Consider the following 24145-nt stretch of genomic DNA (forward strand, 5'->3'; position numbering starts at 1 on the left):
CATTATCTTGGAAACAAATATGTCCTAGGCACTAGGTTCTGGTATGAGAACTTTCTTCTGATATGAGAACTTTCGTTAAAGGTCAATGGCCAACCTCTGTTCTCCCTAAAAACGGTCATCTTATTCAGAAACCACAACGACAAAAAAAGAAATCAAATCCAGGCCGTCCAATCCGCGGATCCACGGCTCCCCGCAACGTGGCCATCCACCCGCCCGCAAACGGGCAGAAAAAAGGCAAAAATAAATAGGCGCGGCGTCTCCAACGGTCATCTCCTCCCCGAGAGCCCGCAGCGCGTCCACCCCACGCCCACGGGTCCAATTCAAAAATCGAATCCTCCGCTCCTCCCCAACCCCCCCCCCCTCTCTCCTCCTCCCAAATCCCCCGACTCCCCAACCCGAGACCCCAGCGAGCGAATCCCCGCCTCTCCAGAGTCCCCAGATCGCAGCGATGGAGGCGGATCCAGCCGCAGAGGGGGCCTCCTTGCCGCCGCCCCCACCGGCGCCGGCGCCGTCTCCGCCTCCGCCGCGGCAGCCGCAAGGTACGCTTCCTTGGTTCTGTGGCGAGGTTTCTTGGTCTGGGTAGGTGGGTTGGGGTATTGCGTGTGTGTGTCTCACGGCCTGGTGCTTGCTTGTCAGGTGTGGACGAGCGCAGCGCCGTGGAGCCCGCGGATCCCACGAGCCCAGATCGGTGCGCGGCGGCTGGAGAGGGAGACGCGAACCCCGCGCCGCCGCCGTCACCCGCGTCCGCAGCCCCGCCGCCTCAGGAGCCCAGAGGTTCGGTTTCTTGGTCGTGGTCTTGTAGCGACTAGGGCTTTGTAGCTTTGTTGGTGTCGGTCTCACGGTGGGGAATTTGTTTTGTCAGGTGAGGACGCGGCCGCGACCGCGAGCGGCGAGGAGGAGAAGGAGGTGGTGGAAGAAGTAGGCGGGGCACTCCGCAGCTTCATGGAGGTGAGGATGATCTTTGGATGCTAATTCGTTGCGACATGGAATTCTCAAGATTTCTGCTCGTGTCTATTCTTGATAAGGAAATTGAGACATTTGGTCACTCAAGAAATTCAGTTAGGGAATCGTTACAGGCGCATGAACAGCGTGGCAAAATATCAACTTTCCCTTTGTTGATTGCTAACTTTGGTTCAACGGCAAAGATTTTGAAGTTCTTTGCCTTCTGATCACGAGGTGCCTTTTCTTACAGGAGCTCGGAGATCAAGGAGAGAATTGCCCTATCCTGTCGCCAAGGCTGAAGGAGATTGACACTCCTGATCGCCCCGCTGCCCTCCGCTTCCTCGGTAGATAAACAAGCATATACATGCCTTGCTCAAGGATTCCAAGCTTTTTGGCTCCTAAAATGAGTGTTTTTTTAATCTTTGTTTGTGTGTAGGGGAAAAGTATAACAACCTCATGGAGAGGTACAAGCATCAGTTGGCTAAGTGTGCTCAGGAGTGTGCGCCTAGATACGATTGTTTGAAGAAGAAGTACACGGACGAGTGTGCAGAGCGGCGGCGCCTGTACAACGAGCTTATCGAGCTGAGGGGGAACATTAGGGTGTTCTGCCGGTGCCGGCCCCTGAGCGCCGATGAGGTCACCCGTGGGTGCTTGTCCGTGGTTGAGATCGACCCGTCACAGGAGACTGAGCTACAGTTTGTCCCCTCCGAAAAAGAACGGAAGGCCTTCAAATTTGATCATGTTTTTGGACCAGAGGATGATCAAGGTATATTTGTGAATAATTACTGAAACTGTACATAGTGCAGTAGTCTAGTATGCTATTATGTTAATTAAGTGCTTTTGGCAAGCTGCGTAAATATATGTTTAAGGACGATGAATTTAACCGTTCATATTGCAATCTTTTTCTTCAGAGGCTGTGTTCTCAGAGACCGTGCCTGTTGTGATGTCTGTGATGGATGGCTTCAATGTATGCATCTTTGCGTATGGACAAACAGGTACTGGGAAAACTTTCACCATGGAAGGGGTTCCAGAGAATAGGGGTGTAAACTACAGGGCTTTGGAAGAATTGTTCAGGATGTCAGAGGAGAGAAGTGCGTCTGTTGCGTACTCATTTTCAGTGAGCATCTTGGAAGTCTACAACGAAAAGATCAGAGATCTGCTTGATGAGAGCAATGAACAAACATCAAAAAGGTGTATTTCCTTTCTTTCTCATTTATGCTAATTTGATAGTAGCTTTGTCGCTAAAGCATAGCATCTTGTTGCATCCCTAGGTTGGACATAAAGCAAAGTGCTGATGGAACCCAAGAGGTGCCTGGTTTGGTTGAGGCTCCAATTTACACCATAGATGGCGTGTGGGAGAAATTGAAATTTGGCGCTAGAAATAGATCTGTTGGATCAACCAATGCGAATGAACTCAGTAGCCGCTCCCACAGGTGAGTACCGTGGTGTTTGGCCACATGTATAGTATTCAATCTAATTCATTTAGATCATAATCTCGGATATGCTTGCCTTATTCATTTTTTCATGATTGATGATTAGCAATTAGATTCAATATGTCTACTTGGCACAGGAATGGCATTACTACAGCACTGAGATAATGGTGCCTTGAATTGTGTTCAATTTGCAGCTTGGTTAGGGTCACTGTTAGGAGCGAGCATTTGGTGACTGGTCAAAGGAGCAGAAGCCACATGTGGTTGGTTGACCTTGCTGGAAGTGAGAGAGTCGCTAAAACTGGAGTTGAAGGAGATAGGCTGAAGGAGTCACAATTCATCAACAAATCACTCTCTGCCTTGGGTGATGTTATATCTGCCCTTGCCTCAAAAAATTCCCATATCCCATACAGGTCAGTCCTATTCAAGCACTAAAGCATCTGCCTTGCTTAGCTACTTACAGTCGTAATTTTATTTTGCTCTCACCACCTTCACTTCCCTTTTGCTGTCAAATAGGAACTCCAAGTTGACTCATTTGCTCCAAAGTTCATTGGGTAAGTTTTTTTTCCTGGTATTACCGTGACAATTGCACTGGTTTCTAACTAAATGATAGTGTTTCATTTCCTTGTATTGTTTTACATTCGTATACTAGCAATGTCCAAACACAGAAACAAAGAGATAAGCTTATTCGTTCAACTTTTACAGGTGGAGATTGCAAGACTCTTATGTTCGTGCAGATAAGTCCAAGCTCTACAGATTCAGGAGAAACTCTCTGCTCACTTAATTTTGCTAGTAGAGTTCGGGCCGTAGAACATGGCCCTGTTCGTAAGCAAGCGGATCCAGCTGAAAGTTTGAAGCTCAAGCAGATGGTAATTTGATTCTTCCATCACACTGAAAATTTATGATATGATATAAGCTATTATATTAACTGAAAAATTCATTCCAGACTGAGAAACTTCGGCATGAGGAAAAGGAAAACGCACAATTGAATCAAAGCTTGCAGTTGATGCAGCTCAAGTACGCATCTCGTGAGAATGTCTTCAGGGCACTTAATGAAAAGGTGTTGCCTCAAATCTCATAATATTGACTTGGATCCTATTGTAGTTTATTTTTTTATTTGTATGGAACTAAATGGTTAACCCAAAAAATGTTCTGCAATAGGTAAGGGATGCTGAACAAGCATGCAAAACTTATCAGCAGCGGGTAAGTAGGAGAATAGGTTCTTTTTAATTCTTAAACAACTGGGTCCTGCGTGTATTCCAATCTGTGTTCATGACATTTTTTTTTGTACAGGTTAGAGAACTGGAAAATGAATTAGGTAATGAGAGGAACGCTGCTAGGTATTCTGCTAGATCCTCGAGGCCACCACTTGTTCCTTTGAGGCAGAGACAACCTCAGGGAAGAAATAGCAACTACTTGCCAACATCAGGCCCTTCTAGGTCGAGGTTCAGTAAAGCGCCCACACACACAATTCAAAGCAAAGAGAACATTCCCGTGATGGTGAACAAAGCGCATCCTGGGGCTGATCTTAATAAGGCTGTCAGCAAAGCAAGGCGTGTATCGTTGGCTCCTGTGATCCGACAAATCCCTATCCAGCCCAAGAGGCGATCCTCAATGGCGATACTGCCGTCTCTGAGCGAGCAGCTGTCTGTACTTGCTGAGAAGAAAGCAGTGTCTCGACTGTCTCATGTACAAATGCCAAGAAGATCAATTGCTGCATTTGGTTCAGTTTTAGGAACACCGCTGGCAGGAACAGGAGCAGGAGCAGGAGCACATGCACCAGTAGATGCAACACCAGATGGCAGAGGAGGAAAGTTCAGGAGCATCGAGTTTGGCAGCATCAGCAAGTTCACAAGCCCCCCAATGCTGGCCATGTGGAAGTCAAGGAACAATATGGCAACACCACAGCAGAAGCTGGGAATGGCATCAGGCTCTGGAAACCCAAGCAAGCTATGTTTCAGTATCCAGAAAAGAGTGACTCTTGGTTCACCTATTCGACTGAAAACCGGTGTGCCCTCAGGTGCTGGGATCTTCAATCCAGCTCTGCGTGAGAAGACGGTGGTCGGCCCAGATCAGGCAATGCGCTGCGGGTCCTCAACACCAAGAGGAGGCAGTCTGGTTTCGTTTAACTCAACTTCTGAAAGTGAAGAACTGAAGATACAGTGAATGTTTGGATGTTCAAACATTGTTGCAAAACTGGAGTGATGATAATGGAAATAATGCTCATGCCTGGGAGTGGGCGTGTTGATAAGGAAGCTGCTCTTTTTCTGTTTATTTCTAGTGATTAGTTGTTAGTTGATAAGAAAATCGTGCTAACATTGTTCGTCGAAATCATTGGTTGTATGCATTCGTTTACTCGGAATTGGGCCTCCTTGAATTTTTTATTTTCGTCTGTTGATAACACGAAATATTTGCCAGTTTAAATAATCTGAAGACACATAATCCATCGGAAGGCTCATATTCATGTCATACCCTGATTCCACCGACCGAAGGTTTGAAGTAAATATGAGATGCAAAAATAGCTATTCAACACTATCTAAATTTGACAAAAAAAGATATTATAAATGTTACGAGAAAACCTATTATAATTTTATTTAAAACATAATAATATATATGTAGATTATCATATATCTGTAGATAGATAATACTGAACGGTTACTCTCTTTATGCTAACTTTGATTGTATCCCTATATTATTTAATATGATGTAAGAGGATATAAATAAAGTAAAAAAATCCGTCTATCTGACTAACCAAAAGCTTACGACTATAAGAAAAAAAAAAGATAAGATGTAAGATAAAAAAATAATTATCCAGTACTATCTATGTTCAACTCCAACTACAAGAAAAATAAAAGATAAGATACATGATAAGTTATATACGTCCATATCCCGAATCCTGGGTTTAGCAATCAGGCTTGACACAAGATTTGATTGCATAACTGAACTAAATATGACAACATTGGCAATCAGACTCCACAAATTCCATTTTCAAACTCCACAAGAATTACATTGTTGTAGAAAAATAAAATAACAACCATACTAACCAATAGCCTCAGAACAATTTGAAGTAATCTGAATGCACAAATGCCCAGGCTCCAGAAATGTCATTTTCAAACTCATTGGGAAAAAAATAGAGCAGCGTAGTTCACAAGAATAAGAGTGTCATAGATAAGTAAAATAACAGCCCCACTAACCAATTGCCTCAGCACAATTTGAAGCAATCTGAATGCACAAATGACAACAAAAAGAATTATCAGTACTCAGACCCTCACCCTTTAACTGTCCGTCACAAATCACATCTATCAGCTATATCCTTGAAGAGCTTGAGTGCTGTATCTTTCACGCACTAGCTCGTGCTTGCAAATCTCATCAGCACTATTGTTACAAATCATGTGTTTAGTACCGTTGGCGGTCTGGACATGAATTGGTCTCTCCAGAACAAGAGCCAATTCTTCCTTTGCCAACTGCAAGCAGTAGCTTCCAAACGTCTCTAAACTCACTTTGAGCCTAAAATCCAAACTAAACAACAGATCCAGTTCAAGTCTATTCATCTCTCTTGTGCTAATTCCTCCAACTTTCCCGTAGTATGCATTGTTGAAAAACCTGCAACAATGTACTGCAAAAGTTATTGAAAAACCTTTACATCTTTCGGAATAACCAAAACTTGATTGATAACAATAAATTGGACTTGCCGTCGTGATTCCTAAGAAACTATTTGCAGCATGGTTTTTAAGGCAGTAAGGCGAGGCATGGTGAGGCAACCCCTTCCAATCGCTTAGGCGCTCATGAGGCGAGGCAAGGCGCCATACCAGCCTAAGAAACAGCAAAACAGAGGCAGGGAGGAGGAAAGAAAAAGAGGAAAGGGAAAGGAGAAGGGAGGGGAGGTCAGCCCAGCCCACCAGCCAGCCCACATGTGCTTCCCCTCCTGTAAATATCCCCTCCCAGGTCGATGAGGAGCCGCTCCCAGGTTCTTCGATGTGCAGCACTGCTTCTCTCTCTCGCAGTGCCACTTCTCTCTCTCGCAGCGCCACTTCTCTCGCCCGCCTCCCCTTCTTTCTCTCTCCATTGCGCCGCCAGCCCACCACTCCTTCACCATCTCGCTCCCCTGCCCCTCACTGCGGGGCACCTCAGATAGACCACCTCCTCTGCCCTCTTCCAGATCAGCTGCTGCCGCATCTGACCTGAGTTCTGCACAGGCCACCAACACCGGAGCCAGTGGGGATGGGGGGAGGCGATGGCTGCTGGCATTGCTGGCCGGTTCCCCTCCTGTTTTTCCTCTCTTCTCCCTCCCTCTCTTTCGCTTCTCCCTCCCTCCAGATTTTCTGAGCACCTTAAAAACCAAAATTTGCAGTGTTTATGATTAAAATTTTATTCTATAATCAGGGTGGAATTTATTACGAATCTCATGGTCAATGAACAGATAAAGACTCCTCCGCCTTATGCTGTTATCTTCTCCTATATATCTTTATTTTCTCCTTTTCTCACCCCATTACTACCATCCTTTATCCCCAGACCATATCCAAGGTAATGCCTTGTGAAAACTGACAACTGATTGATGGATAACATAGTAGGAAAGTTGGAAATGTCTAGCACTTTTTTTGTCACATTTCTATGTTAATTTGTGCTTTACCAAAAAGTAGGAAAAACATGAAACCCCTCTGAAATACAAAATGGGCAAACAATTGGGAAAAAAATGTTTAACAGACATAGATAAAGATTTCTTATAAAATAAAGAAGACAGCTGATCATGAACCATGTAAAGTTGTTCTATGTGGTGAAAGATCCAGAGATCATAGTGAAGGTAATTTATTAACTCAGCTAAAGTTGCGCTTACAGCTCTGGTCAATATCACACAGAAGACCTAATACCAATCAAAGTCTCAAAGCATGCTAGAAGATACTTTCATACAAAGTAGATATGTAGAAAATGCAACTGAAAAGTGGTTATAGTGGGTTCTTACGAATCATCTGTGAATTTGGCAGCAATAACAACACTTGTAATCAGCAAGCGATGAACACTAAGTGACGTCATGTAAATGTTTGGTTGCTGCAGATATCTCTCCATGTAGATAAGTCCCAACACAAAGCAAGATGGGCTGCACTGTGCATACTTGAAAATGCGTTCTGCGTAGAGCTTTATACTAAGCTCTGGCACCCTCTGACCATGAAAGATAGTGGTTGACTCCTTTATTTTACTGGAACCTAGTAACTCTTCATTCTTCTGAACTGCCTTGTCAAGATGCGATGAAAGAAGCAACAAAACCTTTGGAAATCCAGCATCTTCTTTCTGTGACTGTGGTACTGTCAAACCCAACCACGAGTAGCTCACCAGCTCATCACTAGCATCAGTTGTAGATGACCCCATTGCCATATGCAGACATTAGTACTGTAAAGATAAAGCAATTTTTACTCAACAAACATTGGTCCTACGGATAATGTGGAAGAGGCAACATAAGTACAGAACTCAGATACAAATGCATACATTACAAAAAATCAGAAGCCCATTTCTTACTCTTTCGAGACATAGCATCGCACAAGAATTCAAAGGCCCGTTTCTTCTCATAAGATACAGCATCAAACCCAAGATTTTGCGATAGCATGTTTCCATAAGTGAGAACATATGTTGCTGCAAGTTTGTTCTCTTTTTCTATGAGATCTACTTGGAATGAAATTCTCAGGTCTGGTCATTCTCCTAAGAATGAGCGGGCAAAACAATACAGCCAACTAACAGCACAAGGTTTAACTCCACATTAAATCAGCACTGCCAAGTGTCAACTATTGTTGTCAAAGGAGAATCCCATGTAACATCATTTTAAGCATAGCATGCATAGTTCTCCAATGCAGTGAGTTGAACAAGGGTTTTTATTTCCTTATTTCGAACAAGACAAAATAAAAACAGAGAAACGGGTTCCAAAATTACACAAACCCTATCCTGTTTGGGCATATACCCATCACTTTTGTCATACGGAGGAATATTTTACCTCCTTTATAAATCTAAATCATTCATAATCGCAAAAAGACCTAAATCATTTGAGGGAAAAAAGATTGAACAGGATAAGGATTTGGGAAGTAAGTCAACAATGCAGCTGCGCCGCTCAAATCTGCACTACTACCCCGAGAACTCGAAGCGCCGACAGATCACGAGGACAAGTAAATAAATCCCGCTTCATTCACGCACCTAAATTTGGTCGAAATGAACTCTTAAGTGCACCAAACTTGCCGGAATTAGGGGAACAAAAAATCAGAGCCGGTGCCAGAGCAGCATCTTAACCCAAATGCCGCACGATTCGAGCAAGTGCAAGCACTCACCAGCCGCCACAAGCTGGTTAGCTAGCACGCTCTGTAAGTTGAGATCTGAACTCTGTGTGTGCGCGGGCGCGCCGTGTGTTTGTGTGTGTGTGTGTGTGTGTGAGAGAGAGAGAGAGAGAGAGAGAGAGATTCTTACATCTTGCTCTAGGCTCTAGCTCGGGAGGAGGCCTCCAGGCTTCAGCTCACACTCCTCGCCTGCCTCCTTTCCTCCGGAGGCGGAGGAACAGCTACTCCTCGTCCTCGGATGCTGCTGGTGGAGCAAAGATGCAGACCGCTAGAGACCCTAGAGAGAAGGAGAGAGAGAGATGAGCCACCGAACAAAGAGAAAGGCCATAGAGAAATAAAGAGTAGATATGATATGTGACACGTCATTATCATATGACAACAATGATGTGGCTTCTGTTCTTCTTGTGTATTAGGACTAACATGCCATCTTAAGTAATACTAATATAAAGAGAAAATTTCTTATATATCATTAGAACTTAAATTTTTGATTTTTATGTCATCCGAAATTTACATTTCCTTTCTTTGCCACTTGATCAAATATATTATCCTTTTTATGCCATTCTCTCCCTTATATGACATCTAAAATATGCCACTTCCTCTATTCTCTCTCACTTTAGGATGGCATATTTGATCAATGACAAAAAAAAAAGAGTATTTATGATATGTGACACATCATTATCATATGACAACAATAGTGTGGCTTCTGTTCTGCTTGTCTATTAGCACTATCCTGCCATCTTAACTATAGCACTATCCTGCCATCTTAACTAATAGTAATTAAATCAGGTGGCAGTTGTCCACGTGACGAACTATGCACACCTTCTGGTCCGGTTCTTTCCTTATCCGCAGCCGCAAAATATTCCTGTCGGTGCGACGAATCGGGACGCAGCCACGAAGGACGGCAGGAGAGACGAAAGTATTTACATTTACATATAGATAGGTGAAGAGAATACCAGCAGGGAGAAGAAGGAATCGGAAACGGACGGGTTGATCGGGACACGCAGATTTTTTTTTTTTAGAAAAGTGAGTTTTATTAATGTTTGGGAGAATCGTCGTTAAGGACTCCGGCCCCTTTCGGGGCTCGAGGTTCAGGACGGTTTCGAAGGCTATGCCTAATGCCTCTGATGGTTTGGAGTTTTCAAATCTTTCAAAAAGATTTAAGAGGAGATAAATTGGGTTATTAAAACTATGAGAGACCCGTAGGGTACTTTAAAAGAATCGAATGATATAAGAGAAGATAAATTGAATTATTAAAAATTTATACTTACTAAATTCTAGAATAAATAGTAACCTTAGTCTATATAAATTGAAATATAACCACTCGATCAAACTATACGGAAACAAGAAAATAAACAAGCTAGAACTAAAATAAATACGGAAAGTAAAGCTTACAAGAAAACTAAACTCATGATTGCCACTTCTCCATATTCAGATTGACGGCTATCAAACCAAGTGCATAACTCTTCCCGATGATCTCACAACTTCATGAGGTACATACTTCTCCCGGTCTGCTAAGAACTTCAAGAGCTCATCAAGACATCTCTAATCTCCAAAGACCAATTAGGTGCTGCTAACCACCAAAAAATAATAAGCAATAGCTTTATTTGACTAAGATCAAACTTAAACTACAGCTAGATACACACTTGCTACTCTCAAACACTAAAGATGTCCTTAGCTTTTAATTAAAAACTTTTGAATTCACTCAAGTGTACTCTCTTGTTTCTTGATGACACATATAATGAATGAGTTCTTTTAGGGTCACAAGAGATTCATATGAGATCAAGTGAGGGGTATTTATAGACTAGAAATTCAAAATTAGTCGTTGCCTAACAACCAACTTTTTCTGTTAACACCGAATGATCCGGTGAGCATCTTCTTACTCACACCGAATAATCCGGCTAGTAGAAATTTCTAAACCACACTATGCTAGCTATCATTAGCTGTTACTGCTGAGAATAATCTGGTGTATGTATCCGGTGAGCATACCTTTAGCACCGGACCATCTGGTCAGTTGACCTCTAATTTTCAAATAGCTATAACCTTCTCTGCAAAAATTGCTCCGGTGCTCATTTTATCGATCATCGGAGCATCCGGTGAGCTGAGCAACTTTAAACTGTCCAAAGCAACCTCTCTGTAAAAATTAGTCCGGTGATCTCACCTTTCAATCACCTGATAATCCGGTGAGTTCACTTCATTTTACCTAGAAAATATTGCTTATACTGAAAAAGCTCTGGTGCTCTCACCGAGGTAACACTGGACCATGAGGTGATACTGCATATTAACCACCAGACCATCCAGTACAACACTTCAAAAAATTCAGGACACGTGTCACAAAAAAGGTTTCGGTGATACAACATGTTAACAACCGGACCATCTAGTCAACACATGTGATTTTTGGCTAAAAAAAATGCTCCGATGAGAACAAGAGTCACATCATCAGACTATCCGGTGAGGCTAACTTCACTGAGCTCGTCCAATTTAATCTTTTCTTGAGCTCTAACTTTACGAAATCTCAACCGTAGGCTTCTATGAACTACCTAGTGCTAGAATTTTACAAGTGTGTATCAAATCAAGTCTAGACTTAACTAGTTCAAGCTACTACTTTTAGCCCATCTTTATAAAACGGTCAAAAGACTAAGAAAGAAGACCTCTACTACCCTAAGTGTCATTCATCTCCCTTATGCCACTTAGAACTAGAAGATCCTTAATCTTGATGTATATCTCCTTTCATTGTCCATATAATCATTTAGGGATCAAGAATACCTAATTATCATTCTGAACTAAAACTTTTGATACCCTTGAAAACAAATTTATTAGTCACAATAACACGATTGTCATTAATTACCAAAACACTTACTACTTACCTAGGGGAATAAATACTACAATCTCCCCCTTTTGGTGATTGATGACAACGCAAAAGAGAAAAATGAGATATGAATTGAAGTACATCTTATAATACTAGGAAATTGACAGCATATATCATTTGAGCGAGAGAAAGATTAGCACTAGAATAACATATCATGCTAGTAGAATAAGAATTAAATACGCACGAAATAAAAACACAATATGATGATAAGCGAAACACATCCATAGAGAGAACAAAATAGCCTATCATTACATCAAAATCCATAAATATCCAACAAGCCAAACCTAACTATCCAAACTCCTAAACTCCCCTGAAACAGAAGCTCTCTAGACACTCAACCTAAGACTCTCTCTCCCAACTCTCCATATCACTTGACTCTCTTCCCCTTTGGCATCTAAACACCAAAAAGGGAACCCTACTAAGCATCTGGGGCTGGAGAAGATGGAGGAGCCGACGCTATCAAAGAAGGTCGTACCATGAACTGAGTAGCATTGGACTTGGAGTCGAAAGAAACGAGCTCGGTAGCGGCGTCGACGATAGGTGAGAGAGATCTTGCTGAAGGCTGAACAGAAGCAGAAGGAGTAGGAATCTCTGACGACACTGCGTCGGGACAGGGGTCGGAGCTAGAAGTATCGACACCCTGAGGTGCCATCTGCTGAAGAGTGGCATCAAGCTCATCAAAAGCTGACTGCATAACAAAGATGGCTCGACCGAGGGGTGATGAACAGGGACGATCGGCTATGGAGAGTCCTTGAAGTTGAGAGGTCCAATGGTCAGAGGTGATGTCAATGAAGGAAGCACTAGCATCTGAGAAGTCCCAACAGGTAGAGAGAAGACTTCGGTGGTGAAAAGTGCTAATAGTGGGAAGCCTGACGTCGGAGTACTTAAGAGACCACCAACATTGCCTGGGAGAGGACTCGAGGCTGGAGCTGGTGTTGGAGGTGCAGCTGGCAACTTAAGACTCGTATGCTGAAATAGGAATGAGAACATCAGAGTGTTTTTCTCCCTATTTGTCTGAAGTGCTGCAAACATGGTCTGCTGTTACTGCTAGAGTGACTGAATGAGCACCATTTGTTGCTCCTGCTGGCAAAGCATATTAGCTTGAAGCTTTGACTGCATCTCTGCCTGGGCTGCTATCTGCTGTTGCATCATTATCTGCTTCTGCATTTGCTGAAGAAAGAGGGTAAACTCTGAAGGTAGTGCAGTAGGAGGTACAGAAGGTGTCATTTGAGGTGCTAAAGAGAGTGGAACTGAGGTCTGCGGTGCAGCACGAGAAGAACCTACTGCCTCGACGTCATGAGACCTAACGAGTGGAGGGAAGTACTCAACGTACTCTATGTATGAGTCACTATCGATCTCTATGTCAAAGATGGCATAAGGGAGCTCTGCCTCGGTCTCTTCTAGGGCCTGGTCCTCAGCTGCTGCTCTCTCCCTCTCCCCAACTGGGATCTTGTCCTAAGCGTTGTCGGTGTATCAGGAACCGGGGGTCCCTGAGTCCTGAGACCAGGCCAGCCGTCCGTCACGTGTCACCATCCCGCGAGGTCCCTCCTGCAGAATGAGAAAAATCTAAATTCCGGGAGAAGGTGCTCGGGGCCACAGCTTCTGGTCCCCGAGCACCCCAGTTCCCCGATGACCCGCAGAGTCCAAGTACCGGGAAGAAAGTGCTCGGGGAGGTGCCCGCTCGCCCCCGAGTACCCTAGTCCCCCGATGGGCCGAAGAGCCAAGTGCTCGGGAGAGAGTGCTCGGGGCTGCACGTGGCAGCCCCCGAGCGCTCGGTTCCCCGAAGGTTCTACAGAAGTGCTCGGGGCTGCACGTGGCAGCCCCCGAGCACTCGGTTCCCCGAAGGTTCTACAGAAGTGCTCGGGGCTGCACGTGGCAGCCCCCGAGCACTCGGTTCCCCGAAGGTTCTACAGAAGTGCTCGGGAGAGAGTGCTCGGGGCTGCACGTGGCAGCCCCCGAGCGCTCGGTTCCCCGAAGGTTCGCGCGAGAACCCCCGATGCCCCGACAACCTAGGAGGGCCCGCCGGCGAGGTGTCAACCAGTCAAAGGTCCAAGGCTGCATTTAATGGGCATGCGCGGCCTGACATCCTGACATTCCCGACTGCTCCCGCCGCAGTGTCAGTCCCTGCCATGTTTTGGCAGGGGGGCGTGGGTCCATTAATTGCAGGGGGGCGTGGGTCCATTAATTGCACGGGTCCCGTCCCGTATCACTCGGGGTATCTCGGGATAACGTTGCCAGGATCAGAGCGTTCCGCCGGCCACCCTGCCCTAGCAGAAGAACAAGACAGGGTGGGCGCGCCGGGCGCCTCTGTGGCCGCCCGGTGGGCCCTCTCAATGGCGCCAGGACGTCCACAGTGACGGGTGGTCGGATGCGCGTCGCGTTTTTCCACCGCCCCTGTCACTTCGCCCAGAGGGAATGATGACGCATTTCTCAGTCGTGGCGTCTTGGAACTTGAGCCCCCTCTTTCCCATTTGGGGTATGTCGTGGTCGGCGAGCGTATAAAAGGAAGGGATGGATAACACAGGATAAGAAGAGGGGAGACCAAAGAGAAAAATCAAGAACACAGACCAAGACAACCCGAACACACGAGAAAACATCCAAAGACAGATCGAGATGATCGAAGACATCATCCGAAGAACACCGCAAGCAAGCTCGAGCAGAGCTAGAGCAAGGGAGCCTCAAGCTCTTAGTTAGACAATATATTCTTGTAACCAGATATATCCCTGAGGAATTCCCTTTGAGGAAGGATATTGCATCCACACAGGAGTAGGGTATTATGCCCCCGTGCGGCCTGAACCTGTCTAAACTCCGGTGCATTTATTTCCCTTTGCACTAGGTCGACCATCCCCCACCACCGGCCGTTGCATTTATTTCCACTTCCATTTTATTTCTCCGACGAACTCATTCAGGATCATCCCCCCGGCCGAATCTCTAAAAATGGGTCTCTCGGGATCCCTGCGACAGGAGTTCATCCTCCGACAAGCGTGAACCATGGCACATTGACCATGGCATCTATCTGTAGAAGCACTATGGATATACTCCTGGAATTTAGTAGGAGAATCCTTATAGATCTCGAGGAACTCAGAATACCTGATCGCGTGAGCTGGCATATGTGAAATAAAGTGCACATATGGCTTCTGTCTGGACAAAGACATCCCCTCTTCTATGGCATCCTCAATCTCACAAAAAAATAAGGTCTACGATATCAAACTACTGGTGAGGGAGGATAGAGAGGATCAATCACTACTGCAAACTGATGATAGCCTCTCCGTAGCCAATCCTCGGTAACAAGCTACGTCTCAAGGCCAAGTGGATAGCTTTCGCCTCAGGTGTCAACAAGTCTGGTAGTCTTGGCGAACTTGGAGTGAATGGCTGCCTGAACAATGGCCTGATCTCCTCATCTATGGGAAAGACACCACCGACTAGAGGACGACAAGGGAGCTTGGTGTTCGCATGAATGGCCTGGAACTCACATAAACCCCCAAAGCCTCAAGTATAATCTGATCTGCTCTCCTTGGAACATGAACTCGATGAAGTTCCTCTCTAGTGCAACCCACACTGTGGCGTGGAAGACTCTGACCCACTCCTCAGCATATCTGTCCACACCTGTGAGCAGAGCTATAAGACTCGGGATGGTGTCAAAGTGCCGCCTCACATCCACTCTCGATGCAGCCAACTGCATATAGTGCTAATTGAGCGTCCTGTGCTGGCTCAACCTGACCTTCTTCCTGAGATAGGAGATGAAGAAGCTCTCTAGCAAAATGGTGTAGAACCTAGGATTTACCTCCTCATCTCTAACTGGGGAAAACCACTCATTGATCATCACAAACCTCGGCTTCTTGATTTTTGGTGACTTGTAAGAGGTCAAGTCACGCAAACGGATCTCTCCCTGGGGCTGAGGCTACTCTGTTTGTTCTGGCTCAAACTGCTCCTCCTCCTCCTCTACCACTGGCTCCTAATGAACCCTCTTCTAGATGCCTGACTGGCCTGAAGGCGTCGAGCCCAACCCCATAGCAGGACTAGTACGGGTGGACCGATGCGGTGGAGAAGCGACGTCTCTGGTCTCAAAACCTCTCTGACCATCAACTGCATCTGCGACGACAATGGCACGATCAATCTCTTCCTAAGCCTCTGACTTCTTCTTCGGCTGCTTAACAACCTTGCCCTTGCCCTTGCCCTTGTCACTGTGCTCACGACCCATCTGACAGATAGAAAGATGATAACAAGATGAGCGATCGCATTGGCTTTAGGAATTTGCAAGAAAATTGACCTAAAATTGAACCCTAAGCATGAATTGGATGCAAATTTTGACAAACATACTATGGGTTTGAGATAGCAACACTGGCAATTGACCAACTTCAAGAAATTTACTTGAATTTGAACAAATTGATTAGATTTGACATGAAATTGAGTCAAATTTGCACAAATTCGCTTGGATTTGAATGGATGTATCAATTCAAGCACAAACTTTGATCAACATGACCCTAAATCATGATAATGTATTTGATTCTGCACTGAATTGGATACAATTCATAAGAATTTGCACAAAATTGCAAGAAATTTGAAGCTAGGGTTTGCAATATTGAGAAATTGACCGAAAATTTATGCTCACAACGATGAACTTGAGAGAGAGACCGGCGATGAGAGAGGCACGATGGTTGGAGGAAGCTAATGGCGTGCTAGAAGACGGTGGTGGTGGCTCTGGACGCGGTGATAGCGGCTCAGGGCGGGGCTACTTGAGGGTGGAGCGGTGGTGGCTCAGTGGAGGCAACGCGAGCAGAGGCGGCGACGGGTGGAGCTGGGTGGTGGACCTCGTCCCTCATCAACGGCGGGAGGCACAACGCACTGGACAAAAATTTGCAGAGAGCATGATAAATTTTAGCCGAAACCAAACTCAAGCACCAAATGATCCAGTGAGATTATACTGAAAACGGACTGACCCACCAGACTTTGTAGCGAAAATGACCCTATTGGGCTATGATTGTGATTTTGGTGATTAATGACAATATAGTCAATAGGACTAACATGTTTATCAAGAATACATGTTAGTAGGTCTTATGGATGCAATATATGAAGAAGTCACCGCAGTCAGGACAAAGTTGGACAAAGTTGAAGAAGTTTCAGGAAGATTTGCCTCACCATATGGTCCAGTGCTCCAGGTGTTGAACTCAGCGGAGCATATTTGACAAAGGGGAGAGAGGCTTGAAGACCTCACCGAAAATTCCGGTGATCAGAGAAGATACACATCAGAGCTTTTTGTCCAGAGAAGGTTGTAGCCATTTAAGTTGAAGATCAAAGTACCGGATGGTCCGATGATCAATGTGTTGAACACATCAGATAATGAATAGTACAAAGAGGCAAAATAATGTTCAACTCATCGGATGGTCTAGTGATGAAGGCTGTGCACATCGGAGTATTATTTCTAGAGAGAGTTGCATTGGCTCGGTTGGTTGAAGTCAACTCACTGGATAGTCCGGTGATGAAGTGATGTGCACCGGATGCTTTCACCGGAGCAATTTAGACAGAGAAGAAGGAAATGCTTGGATGGCTTATGATAACTCACGAGATAGTTCGGTGATGGAGATAAAGTATACACTGGAGTGTTCAGTGTTCACAGAGGCGTGAGGTTCCAACGGCTAGTTTGTGAGAGTGTACTCATTGGATGATCTGGTGTTAGTACTATTGTTCTCATCGGATCATTCGATGTTTACAATTTTTCTGAGTTGTTGGGTTAACGGCTAGTGCGTGGGTTTGAGGCTATAAATACCGCTCCACTCAGTCATTTGAAGGGGTGCTTTGCTGCTGGAGTCCAGAGAAGTTCATGTACACATGAGAAGACATCCAAGCCACCAAAGTGCTTAAAGTGATCATCCAAGACGATTAAGTATAAGATTAGTGAGTGATTAGTGCTTATAGGTCTAGAGGAGAGTGTTGCTAGGTGATTGCTGCCTAGAGAGTGGATCAAGGAGTGATCCAACCTTGTACCAAATGGTACATCGGCACCTTGGATACTTGGTGATTTGTTGGCAAGCTTGTTGACCCTCTGACTTGGTGTGAAACGGTGGCAAGGCGATTGTGCGAGGACACAGAGACCCTTGCCTTAGTGGCTTAAGCTCCAAAGTGATCACAACGGTAAGGAACCAGAAGAGAAGCTAGTGGTGAGAGCTTGCCTTGGTGGCTTAGGCTCATCCGGGTTGAGACCTTATCTTTGTCACTTGGTGGCTTAATAGTCGTGACCGGGTGCTGACCGGGAGCATATCCTTGCTGGAGCTTCAACGTGAACTAAGGTTGGTATTCATGCCATTGATACCACGTAAAGAATTCTTATGCTGAGTTTTCTCTCTCTACTTTATTTACGTTTTTGCATTTACATTTTGCAATTTACCTTCTTAGATAGGTTGAAAGTGCTTTGATCGGTATAGTAGATACACTAGATAAACCTAGAGCACATATAGATAGAATTTGATATAGGTTTATCTTGTGATTTTTTTTGGAGCAGAAATAGTTCTAAGTTTCCTAATTCACCCCCCTCTTAAGACGTCACCGATCCCTTCAACCTTCACTCAGAAAATTTTCAATTCTGAACACCAGATACTCCGTTGACAGAGCACTGAGCACCAGAGATGTGCACTGGACTATTTTTCTTACTTTCTGATTTTGACTGCACCCACTAAACATTGGAAGGTCCAGTCCAAAACTTTTTTCCAACATCGAACCTTTTTCTGAGTGAAATTCCATTTTCAAACATAGGATAATCCACTGATTCTGAGCTACTTACCGCATAAATGCACCCGACCTTTTATCAGGAAAGCTGATCTGACAGAACAGAAGACTGGATGATCCGTTGAGAGGAAAGTAAGGAGCATCAGATCATCCGATGAGAAGGAAAACTATCTTCTGAACTAAAATTTCTCACTAAGTCCAAGAATTGAACAAACACTCAACAAAAACACATGTTTGGACTTATTTGAGTGAAATCTTTACCCTCTCAAACACTCATTTGCAAATAGTTTCCAAAGCGACTATAGCATGCATAATTTTTTAACAGGCAATAAGAACCAAATAAAGGAGGGAAAAAACTCCAAGTAAATGTATGAGTCATATTACCTATAAACTTAAAGATTAAGACTTTAAATTCGCTGGAACATGACTCAATAGGCATTAAGCACTTACATCTTTCCAATCACACTTATAGAGGTGTATGTTCACATCAAGAGCGAACAACAATCTCGAAGAGTGATATGCTCCTTTGTGATCTCTCTACTGCCAATGCACACGCAATGCATAACAAGTGTACGAAAATAAACATGAGTGCAAGCTATATGACATGTGAATGCATAACATAAAATAAATCTATCTTGTCATATTACTTTCCTTCTCAAACTTCTTCATGGTGAACCCAACAACATACCTTCAGTGAAACTAGGGGGCTACCAACTCAAGTAAAACTCATGTTTACCGCTATCTTGAGAAGACTAGACAAGCACCTATCAAGAAATGCATCTAAATGACAAGGCATCACATGACATTTGAAGCATCTATCACGTTCAACTCAATTCACAATCTACAAAATGTGGCTTCATCTAGAGGTTTGGTGACAATATTCGCTAATTGACCTTCCGACCATACACTACCAAGAGAAATATCATTTTTAGCTACATGATCTCTAACAAAGTGATGGCGAATATCAATATGCTTTGTGCGAGAATGTTGAATATGATTGTTTATAATTTTTACAGCACTCTTGTTGCCACAAAGGAGTGGAACCTTCTCTATATGAACACCAAAGTCTAACAAGTTTTGCTTCATATAAAGGATTTGAGCACCACATGCTTTGGCGGCTATGTATTCGGCTTCCGCATGGACAAGACTATTGAGTTTTGCTTTCTAGAAGACTGTGAGACTAGGGACTGCCCTAGCAAGTGGCACCCACCTAAAGTTCTCTTACGATCCACACGACATCTGACAAAATCCAAATCCGAGTAACCCAAGAGTAGAAAATTAGCACCTTTGGAGTACCACAAGCCTATGCTAGTTGTATGCTTTAGGTATCTAAGGATCCTCTTAACTGCGCTAAGATACGATACCTTAGGATTAGCTTGAAAGCAAGTGCACATGTATACACTAAGCATAATATCGGACTTAGATGTGGTAAGGTAAAGAAGTGATCCGATCATAGAACGATAAAGCTTTTGATTAATCGGTTTACCCACTTTATCGAACTCAAGATGTCCATTAGTAGACATGTGGGTCTTGATTGGCTTGCAATAATCCATCTTGAATTTTTTTTTGATGGATGAACGTTACTTCTTTCAATTGCTTGATTTGAAATCTAAGTAAGTAGTTGAGCTTACTAATCATCGACATCCTTAGACATCATGTCACCAAATTATTTGCAAAACTCTTTGTTAGTTGAACCAAATATTATCATCAACATAAGTTTGACATAAGAAAAGCTCATTGTCAATGATCTTTGTGAACAATGTAGTGTCCATCATTCCGATCTTAAATCTTTGGTTGATAAGAAAGTCACATATATGTTCATACCAAACTCTTGGGGCTTGCTTGAGTCTATACAATACCTTGTGCAACCTATAGATATGATTAGGATATCTAGAATATTCAAAATCGGGAGATTGTTGAACATAAACCAGTTCATTAATGAAGCCATTTAAAAATACACTCTTCATATCCATTTAATAAATCTTGATGTTATGATGTGAAGCAAATGTAAGAAAGATATAGATGGCTTCAAGCCTTGCCACGAGAGCGAATGTTACGCCAAAATCCAAACCTTCAACTTGTGCAAAACCTTACGCGACTAATCTTGCCTTGTTGTGTACCATCACACTATATTCATCTTGCTTGTTGCGGAAGACCCACTTAGTTTCAATCACATTCCTGTCTTGAGGCCTCTCTTTAAATATCCATACTTTATTGCGGGTGAAGTTATTGAGTTCTTCTTGCATAGCAATTACCCAATCCGGATCTTTAAGAGCCTCATCTACATGTGTGAGTTTCAAATAAGAGACAAACTACTAAAGTTCACAAAATGAAGCATATTGATGAGAGCGAGTTTTTACTCCTCTAGATGGACTCCTAATGATTAAGTCAATTGGATGATCCTTAGAAATATGTGTTTGCTTCACTTATGGTTCTTGAGGTGTATCTTATGGTGGTCCAACATCTTGAGCTTGAGTTTCCTCTTGAGAGATATGGACATCTTGTGATGGACTTGGTTAATCATGCTTCTCATCATTTTAATCAACTTGGAGTGCTAAGGAGGTGTGTGGAGCGGAAGTAAAAGGTATATCTTCATCATCTTTCTTAGGCTTGATATCCCCAATCACCATATTTTCTATCATATCTCTCAAGGGTTCATCATCTACATCATCACAAGAAATACCTTTTCCTTGAGAGCTATTAGATTCATCAAACTCCACATCATAAGTTTCTTCAACAAAACCGGTGGTATTGTTAAATACTCGATATGCTCTGTAGTTCGATACATAACCAACAAGAAAACTAATATCACAACGTTTTTCAAACTTATCTAGACGTTCTCTTTTCTTGTAGATAAAGCACTTACACCTGAACATCCAGAAGTAGAAGATATTGGGTTTTCTCCCAATAAGAAGCTCGTATGACATCTTCTTCAAGAGTTAGTGGAGATGCACTTAGTTGGATGCATGATACGCTGTGTTGATTGCTTCCGTCCAAAACTTCTCCAACGTACCATACTCATCCAACATTGCTCTTGCAAGAGTGATCAAGGTCTTGTTCTTCTTCTCCATCATGTCATTTTGTTGAGGGGTGTAGGTTGATGAGAACTCATATTTAATGCCTCTATCATCACAATAATCTTCACTTTAGTATTCTTGAACTCTGTGCCATTGTCACTCCGGATCTTCACAATTGTGGTCTTAAACTCATTTTGAGCCCTTTTGCGAACTTTTGAAGATCAAAACGGTCTTGCTCTTGTCATATAAAAAGAAAGTCCAAATATATCTCGAATAATTATCAACATTGACAAGGCAACATAGATTACCACAAAAACTTTTGTAGGTAGTTGGTCCAAAGAGATCCATGTATAGAAGCTCCAAGGGTCTTGATGTTGACATCACTGATTTGCATGGATGAGAGCTTTCAACTTGCTTTCTCTCTTGGAAAGCACTACATAACTTGTCATTCTCGAACACTACATCCTTCAAACCAACCACCATTCCATTCTTAAATGCCTTCTTGAGTTGGCTCATTCCAATATGTGCAAGTCGACGATACCAAAGCCAACACATAGATGTCTTGGTGAAGAGGCATGTGGTCAAGCTAGTTTCATTAGAGGAAAAATCCACAACATAGATATGTCCATATCTAAAACCTTTAAAGATTAGATCATTATGCTTCTTGCTAGTTATAACAACATCAACATCACTAAATAAACATATGAAACCTAAATCACATAGTTGTGCTACGAAATGCAAATTAAAACTAAGAGATTCTACTAAAAGCCCATTAGAGATAGAGATATCATTGAAGATTGCCACTTGGCTAAACCTACCATATTTTTCTTTGAGTTATCACCAAAAATGACTTTATCATTATCACCCACTTCATCTTCTAGTGAGGTGAACATGAGATTTACATTGCCGGTCATATGTTGCGTGCATCTACTATCAAGCATCCAATGCTTTCCATCGGCTTTGTAGTTCACCTACACACATGAGATCAAACTTTTTATTTAGGTACCTAACCAAATTTGGTACCTTTCATATGAGACACAAGAGCTTTAGGCACCCAAAGTTACCTATGAAGATTGTCCTTAGCTTGAGTTCTAATGAATTTAGTGTTGACTTTTTCACTTTTAAGCTTATGTAATAGAAAATGATGATCATTAAAAGTGAACTTGTATTAGGAGGCAAAGTAGGAAGGAGTTTAGTAGAAATTGGACACTCCCTTGTGTCCCGGCCGGTGAACTCGTAATGTTGGTAATATAAACTAACTTCCTTGATAAAGCATTTCTTGATCTCCGGTGACTTGGTGATGTTCTTTACCAGGTTGGGGAGGCATCCAAGAACTCTCTTGTTTTAGTACATGGTATTCTCCATGAGAATTTCTTTGTACTTGTACTCCCTCTTGGTCAATCGGGCCACATACAAATTGAGGTCTGTAATCTCATTCATGAGCTCTAGCTCCCTTGCATGGTTAGTCTTGGAAGATGATATAGTATCACATGAAGAAGAGCATAGGATATCAATAAGATCATCACAAGAAGTAAATGTATTGATCTTAAAAAAATCAATAGTAGGCAGTTCTTTCATGCTAGGATCAATAGCATCATAAGCTAACTCAAGTTCTTGATATTTGCATTTCAAGTCTACATGCTCAAGCTTAAGCTTCTTATTGCCCTATTTAAGAGATTTGCTAGATGCAACTACTTCATCATGTTTCTTAAGCAAATTATTGTATTTAGCAAGTAAGTCATCATGATTAGAGCTAAGCTTAACATTAACATTTTTAAGAGACTTGATTTTAGTTTTTTTGCTTCTTGATGATAGTATCATAGTCATTTATGAGCTTAGATAGATCATTAGGAGAAAGATCATCATCATCACTGCTACTATCATCATCCACACTACTCATCTTGTTGTTATATTTTGCTATGAGGCACATAGGTGGTGGAGATAGCAATGGATCATCATTGGTGATGACGAGGCCCGCGAAGTCCTTGTCTTCATCATCACTTGAATCTTCACTTGAGCTTTCACCGAAAATCCATTCACCAACAATATAAGCCTTGCAGCCTCCACCATTCTTGTTAAAGTGCTTCTTCTTCTCTTGTCTTTGCTCTTTTTCTTGTGCATGTCCTCATCCTCATTTGCATCAATCTTCTTGCTCTTATTTTGTTTCTCTTGTCAGGATAAGGATAATCATATAATATGTGACCATATTCACCATAATTATAGCACTTCTTCTTGTTTCCACCACTGAACTTGTTAAATTTATTGGAGCGAAATTTGTTCTTCTTGGGATCATAGTTATAGCCCTTCTTACCCAACTTGGATATCATCTTTGTGGTTCTTCTCATGAGGAGGGCAAGCTCTATGTCAGAATCATCATCATCATCTTCACCGCTTCACTTGTTGATGGAATCTTCACCTTCTTCTTCTTGTCAATAATTTTGGCCTTGAGAGCAAAATTCTTCTTAGAGAAGGATTCTTCTTGATCTGTAGACAAGAACATCTCATGAGCGCGAATCTTACCCACGACATCGGTGATAGTCATGTCAGTGATGTCTTTCTCATGAAGAAGAGATATGATAATTTTATATTGTGGCTTGGGAAGCACCATCAATATCCTATGAATAATGTCTTCTTGAGATAATTGAGTGAGTTCAAGAGAATTAATTTCTTCAACAGGCATATTCATGCAAGAATATATATCATTTCATAGCTTATTGGAAAGCATCTTAAATTGATTAAGGTTGTTCATTAGCACATGATATTTTTCCTCCTAAATTTTTATAGAACTCTCATGAATTTCATAAAGACCGGTCCAAATATCATGTGCTAATTCCTTGCTCTTTACTCTAGGAA

The 24145-nt window shown here is 42.9% G+C and overlaps 2 protein-coding genes across 2 annotated transcripts; one reads left to right on the forward strand and one right to left on the reverse strand.

The window, feature by feature from the left end:
• Nucleotides 1-57: 57 nt before the first annotated feature.
• LOC133883931 (kinesin-like protein KIN-14J) lies at nucleotides 58-4811 on the forward strand. The gene is given in 14 exon segments (XM_062323337.1): nucleotides 58-539; nucleotides 637-774; nucleotides 863-948; nucleotides 1193-1286; nucleotides 1379-1708; nucleotides 1854-2133; nucleotides 2214-2375; nucleotides 2570-2785; nucleotides 2889-2926; nucleotides 3078-3241; nucleotides 3319-3432; nucleotides 3534-3575; nucleotides 3666-4439; nucleotides 4442-4811. Coding segments are annotated over 14 exon segments (2589 nt in total). The 5' UTR covers nucleotides 58-448; the 3' UTR covers nucleotides 4502-4811.
• A 646-nt stretch (nucleotides 4812-5457) lies between these two features.
• Nucleotides 5458-9027, reverse strand: LOC133885511 (cyclin-P3-1). Its single transcript, XM_062325233.1, has 3 exons — nucleotides 8817-9027; nucleotides 7333-7757; nucleotides 5458-5975 (listed from the first exon to the last, which is right to left on the reverse strand). Exons 2-3 carry the CDS (start codon nucleotides 7740-7742, stop codon nucleotides 5675-5677), a joined length of 711 nt encoding a protein of 236 aa, XP_062181217.1. The 5' UTR covers nucleotides 7743-7757; nucleotides 8817-9027; the 3' UTR covers nucleotides 5458-5674.
• Between the last annotated feature and the right edge of the window lie 15118 nt (nucleotides 9028-24145).

This window comes from Phragmites australis, chromosome 11, assembly GCF_958298935.1.
Source record: "Phragmites australis chromosome 11, lpPhrAust1.1, whole genome shotgun sequence".
In the NCBI taxonomy this organism is placed as follows: domain Eukaryota; kingdom Viridiplantae; phylum Streptophyta; class Magnoliopsida; order Poales; family Poaceae; genus Phragmites; species Phragmites australis.